The 6,314-nt window shown below is 59.7% G+C and overlaps 1 protein-coding gene across 1 annotated transcript; it reads right to left on the reverse strand.

The window, feature by feature from the left end:
* Positions 1 to 4,381: 4,381 nt before the first annotated feature.
* On the reverse strand, positions 4,382 to 5,438 carry LOC106732474 (olfactory receptor 52E2-like). The gene has a single exon (XM_014576892.2). The coding sequence runs from the start codon at positions 5,327 to 5,329 to the stop codon at positions 4,382 to 4,384; it is 948 nt and encodes a 315-aa protein (XP_014432378.2). The 5' UTR covers positions 5,330 to 5,438.
* Positions 5,439 to 6,314: the final 876 nt, after the last annotated feature.

The raw sequence follows: 6,314 nt of genomic DNA on the forward strand, positions 1-6,314 counted from the left end.
AGACAGACTTCTCTAAGCATGGTGCCCCAGCATGGTCAGTCCATTTGGGGAACCCACTCGAGCCAAACCCCTACTGCCATCCCACAGCTGGCAAGGAATCCCACAGGCCTCTGCGGATGCAGACTGCTCTTGTCTCAGGGTTGGACGCTCAGACTTGCCAGGCAGTGACCTGAAGGATTTTCGCCATCGCTTTTAGGGCAGGCTTTCAAATTTAACTTCTGCTGTCATGTGACCCCTCTAACTAACGGAAACGCAACTCAACTCAACTGGTTCCCAAAGGAAACTCCCTGCTTCCTTGTAGGGCCGTGAGCCAGTTCTTCAAGGCACCCATTTGGCACCCCGGGGAAGGGTGAGGAGTGAGTGGTGCTCAGGTCAGGGGCAGCCATCTGCTTGTCTGGCTTCCATTTGACCCCTTGGCGCATCTTTAGCACTTGCCTCTGGATCCTTCCCAGTTCTCTCCACCCTTCTCACAGGGGTTGGGAGACCAAAATCGGACACATGGCTCTGCCGGAGGCCTAGGCACGGCTGAGAGGAGCGACGCTGACCCCTGCCATGGCCTGCAGGCTGTGCTTCTGCCAGCTTCACCTCACCCAGCGCGTGCCTTTCAGAAACGGCAGGATGGATCCGCGCCCTGAGGGATGTGGCTGTATCGCCCTAACTCCAGGGCAGACAGCACTAGGTCAAGGGAAGAATTCTCCCAGCGGAGGGGGACTGCCTCGGTGACAGGAGAACACTTGCCATCGGGCCAAGCAGTGTTTTCTGCAGAGCTACGGCCACACGGCTCCAGCGTTTTCCATCCAGACACGTCCTCAAGCAGCTCTTCCAGAAAAGCGATCGGTCTGGCTCTGCGGACACGGGGAGCTGGAGAATCCCCCGTCTTCCCCACAGTTTCCCCCAAAGGTGAATCACCCTCCGTGCCAAAGCCTCTGCTGGGGGGCAGGACGGGAGGAGAGACAGAGAGCCCCCCCCCAGCCTGACTTCTGCCCCTTCTGCACCCCCCGCCACTGCCCGCCAGTTCCCATCAGCACCTTGCTGTGGCCTCCTCATGCCTCAGGCCATTTGCAGCAGGGGCGAGACTGAGCCCCACATGGGTGCCCCTGGATCCCCCTCTTTGGAGTTGGCTCCTCCTCGCTCCCCCACTACAGCAGCTGAACCTGCTTGCTTGCCCCACACACCCCTCGTGGCCCCATGTGTTCCCCTTCCTACCCTGGGCCTGGGAATTGTCTTTACTTTGTCTGTTCGCCCCCACCCCTGACAGTTTGCTCCTGTGCCTGCCCCTTGTGTCCTGTGCCCCACCTGCCCCCCAGCCTGCTCTCTGTTCCCCCCTGCCTGCCCCCCTCGGGGCCCCCCCAGCATCTGCAGTCCCAACATCCTCCAGGGCCCGTCCCTCCCCTCCATTCTCTGCACCACCTCTGGGGCATTCTGCCAGGAGCCCCCACAGTGTACGCCCAGGTGATTTCAGGCCCCCCATGTGCCACCAGCCCATGCCCCAGCTGTGACCTCCAGCTCCATCCCTGGGCCCCTTCCCCTCCCTGAGCATGGGCAGGGCATCTGCTGCCTCCTGGTGCCCTCCTGGCCCCATATTGAAGCCTACGTGAGGGCACAGGCTTAGGGGGTGTGGTCCCCAGCTGTGTATGGACAGGTGTTTTCTTCCTGGCATTGGGGGCTGCCACCCGGGAGTCAGTGGAGAAGGTTCCAGGGGGTACTTGCCCCTCGAGCCCCTGGAGGACCTGAGCATAAGGGTGGTGCTCATCTCCAACACACGCTTCCTCCCCACGCTGCCCTTCTGCTGCCTCTCCCCACCCAGGGGAAGCCAAGGTCCACCCTCAGCCCTCTCCCTTTGGGCCGCAAGGACCCGCCCTCCGCCACTGGCTGGTGCAGCTCCAGCGACTGCCCACGGCACGAGTTGGGGGCAGTTGAGGGGCCCAGTGCTAGGTCCACTACAGCTAGTGGGAGGCCCAGGGCTCCTTCTGCTGGGACTGTCCAGAGGGACTGACCCTGGCCCAGTCTAGGGAGGTGCTCCGGGCTCCCGAGACCCAAAGGCTTCTGGCCTTGCCACCACTGACATCTCTGGTGGCCTGGCCACCTCACTGCCTATGGCCACTGTCCCTGCTCAGGCCCCAGAGGTCGTCACTCTGACCTGCTCAGAGCCTTGCCTACACCGGGTGCAGCTCACCAAAGCTTTTGATACGGTCTCCCGCAATATTCTTGCCAGCAAGTTAAGGGAGTATGGATTGGAGACTAGGATGGATAGAAAACTGGCTAGACTGTCGAGCCCAATGGGTAGTGATCAACAGCTCGATGTCAGGTTGGCGGTCGGTTTCTAGCAGAGTGCCTCAAGGATCTGTTCTAGAACCGGTTTTGTTCAAGATCTTTATTAACGACCCGGATGAGGGGATGGATTGCACCCTCAGCAAATTCACAGATGACATTAAGCGAGGGAAGAGGTAGATACCTTGGAGGACAGGGATAGGGTCCAGAGTGACCTAGACAAATTGGAGGATTGGCCCACAAGAAATCTGATGAGGTTCAACAAGGACAAGTGTAGAGTCCTGCCCTTGGGACAGAAGAATCCCAAGCATTGGTACAGGCTGGGGACCGACTGGCTAAGTAGCAGTTCAGCAGAAAAGGACCAGGGGGTTACAGTGGATGAGAAGCTGGAGATGAGTCAACGGGCCCTTGTAGCCAAGAAGGCTAATGGCATATTAGGGTGCATTAGGAGGAGCATTGCCAGCAGATCTAGGCTCAATAGGCGGGTGGGGAAGCGCTGGGCTGGGTTCCCTAGGGAGGGGGTGGAATCTCCATCCCAAGCGTGTTTAAGTCCCGTCTGGACAAAGCCCTGGCTGGGATGATTTCATTGGGTTGGTCCTGCTCTGGGCTGAGGGCTGGACTCGGTGACTCCTGAGGGCTCTGCCCACTCTGGGGGTGTGTCTAGACTACCTGGCTCCATCGACGGAGCCATGTAAACTACTTTACCCGGCATAGGCAATGAAGCAGGGATTTAAATAATCCCCACTTCGTTAAAATAAACATGGTCGACAAAACTTGTGTCCACAAAAGCCTGTAGTCTAGACGTACCCCGAGAGACGGGAGTGCGGGGGAGGGGAGTTACAATGGAAAGGGAGGGAGGGAGGGACACAGGGAGGCGGGGGGGAGGGAGGGTGATGAGGTAAAACCCACTAGAACAGGGACTCCCTGCCTCTGCCGTTCTGGGGGCACTTTCCAAATACAGGAAACATTCCCATTGGGGGGCCAGGCTGGACCGATCCCGGCACCAGAGCACTAAGGGAAACCCAAGGGCAGAGCAGCCACATTTGGCTGCAGAGAACATGGTGTGGACACTTCCCTGTCCAGCCCCCTCCCCTCTCCCTCACAGCCCCCGGCGGCCTTGCCGCAGTGCAAGGTCTCCTCTCACAGCCCCACACAAGCTCTTTGAGTAGCTGGACACCCACCCAGGGGCTGCATTTGGGTCCGACCCACCGGACCCTTTTGGGGCTGAGTCTGAGCAGGGATCCGGCCCTGCCTCCGGCTGTGGGGTGCCAGTTCCACTCTCGGGTGCAGCCTCCGTTCTAGCATCTCCTGCTGGGAATGGAGACCTGAGCCCCAAATCCCTGAGCCTGGCTTCAGCTCCGCTCCCCCAGACTCTGCCATTGCTTCAGCAAACCCCTCCCAGGGCTGCCCCTTGGGTGCCCCACGATTCCCGTTTCTCTCCTGTGGGTCACATGCTCGTTACAGCAAACAGACCGGGGCTCTGGAAACGGGTTTAATAAAATAATCCATCTTCTAAACCCAGCGCAGGAGATACCGAGATCCAGGTAACACAACAGCCCCTGTGCTCCATTGCCCACCTCTGTGTCCTCACCGCCCTGGGCCAGAGCTCGGAATTCGGCCAGAGCCCTCTAAGGTGTCCAGGGGCCTCCTCCTGCAAGTCCTGGCTTCTCCCCCAGCCGGAGTCTGTCCCTGCTGCACCCACAGCCCTGCCCCAGAGTCCCCTCAGCCGCCCTCGGGCCTCTCAGTGATCCAGTCAGTGAGGGGATGGGGAGGGGAGGCGTGCGTGACAGTGGAGGGTCCATGGGGAACCAGATGGAGAAGGGGGCCAAGCCTTAAAAGAGGAGGGCAGCCTTGGGGGCAATGGGGCAGGGCAGGCTGTGGGGAAGAGGTGAGACATAGCGTGGGGCCTCAGGGACCCAGGTAACAGCAATGAGAGAAGTAGGAGCCTGAGGAGGTTCCCAGAGCCGGATTCCCCAGTTTGTGCCGCTGACACGGCTCAGTGAGGTCAGGGAAGGGCTCAGTGTCTCCGACTGGCCAGTCAATGATCCAGGGAAGAGGGCCCAGCCCCCGGCCACCAGCCAGTGCTGCCTGGAGCACACTCTATGCAACTTTAGGTCCCTTTATGAGCAATGACCTGGAGCAGCCTGTCCTGGATCTGCTTGGTCCTCACCCCGTAGATGATGGGGTGCAGCATGGGGGGCACCAGGAGGTACACGTTGGCAATGAGAATGTGGAAATACAGGGGCACATTCTGGCCAATACGGTGACTCAGATAGGAGAAGAGAGCAGGGACATAAGAGACTAAAATGGCGCAGAGGTGGGAGCCGCAGGTCACAAAAGTCTTGATTTGGGCGTCCTTGGTGGGGAGGCGGAAGATGGCCCTGAGGATCTGGGTGTAGGACACGGCAATGAGAAACAAATCCAGACCAGCCACAAAGAATGCCTGAAAGAGGCCAAAGGAACTACTGATGTTGCTGTTGGCGCAGGCCAGCTTCACCACAGCGATGTGCTCGCAGTATGTGTGGGGGATGACGTTGGTTCTGCAATACGGCCACTGCCTGGCCAGCAAGGGCTGCGGCAATACGATCATGAAACCACGTATTACCACGCCCAGGCCAATTTTGGCCACCACAGAGTTCGTCAGGATGGTGGAATGTCTCAGGGGATTACAGATGGCCACGTAGCGATCAAAGGCCATGGCCACAAACACCCCAGACTCCACCACAGTGAAGCAGTGAAAGAAAAACATCTGGGTGAAGCAGGCATTGAAATTGATCTCCCTGGCATTGAACCAGAAGATGCTCAGTGTTTTGGGAACAGTGGAGGAAGAAACACCCAAGTCGCAGATGGCCAGCATGCAGAGGAAATAGTACATGGGCTCATGGAGGCTCGGTTCTGTCTTCACGATGAACATGATGGTGAAGTTCCCCAAGAAGGCGATGGCGTAGATGATGCAGAAGGGGATGGAGATCCAGACATGGGCCCATTCCAGGCCAGGGATGCCCAGCAGGATGAAGGTGGAGGGGTTGGTGAAGTAGGTCATGTTGGAATCTGACATGGGGCAGGGAGAAGGGGTCCAACTTGGAGGCAGAACGGCGTTTCCTGCATGCGCCGTACGTTCCCCTCACTTGCACATCCCCAGGGTGGAAGGAGATGGCCGCAGCACACACGCCTGGAGGGAGAGACGAGGACCATGAGACAGGACATTCACCGCTGGGGGCTGTGCTCACGTCCGAGGCACATCGGTCATTTTTACCACCTCACAAATGATGTTTCCTGCAGCCCGAGTGATAAACCGATGAACGTCTGCCCCAGTGCTGCCGCGTCCATGCGTGATGGTGTCCGTGTGTCTCTGCCCCCTGCCCGCGGTGGGCCTGGAACCTCAGCAGGCACCCCCAGGACACACACACGTGCACACTGGCTGTCCCCCTTTGGCCCTGAGTGCAAGGAAACCAGGGTGGAGAGTCCCCACCACAGGCAGGGAGGGTCAGAAAGGGACGTCAGGGGCAGCAGCCCAGAGCCCCGGGAGACGGGGCCCCACAGGAAGCTCCCTGAGCCAGGAGAATGGTTGAGGGCTGTAGCCACTGTGCAGATCTGTGGGGGGTGTGACAGGAGTGGGGGGGTCAGGCAGCCCTGAGCGTCCGTTCTCTGCCCCCATGGCTGGGCAGAGCCACCTTGCTTGGCATGACAGGGGAGGGCCCATCCCTGCAGTGCCCATCTCTTCAGGCTCCACCCCTGCAGTTCCCACTGGCCAGGCCCCATGCTCCCTAGGATCTGTGAGCTCAGGGCTGCACGGGATCTGCTCCTCCCCCTGCTTCCATCACTCCTCCCCCCAGTAGCAGGCCAATGAAGAACCCCCATCCTGGGCACCTGCCCCTCCCTCGAGACTCTCTTGCATCCCAACCTCCTTCCCACACACCCAACCTCTTGGCCACAGCCTGGAGTCTGCTCCTGGACCCCCGGTGCCTCATCTCCACTCCTCCCCACAGCCCGCACCCCAAGTCAGAGCCCTCACCCCCTCCTGCACCCCTCCCACTGCCCCA

This window comes from Pelodiscus sinensis, chromosome 1, assembly GCF_049634645.1.
Source record: "Pelodiscus sinensis isolate JC-2024 chromosome 1, ASM4963464v1, whole genome shotgun sequence".
Classification (NCBI taxonomy): Eukaryota; Metazoa; Chordata; order Testudines; family Trionychidae; genus Pelodiscus; species Pelodiscus sinensis.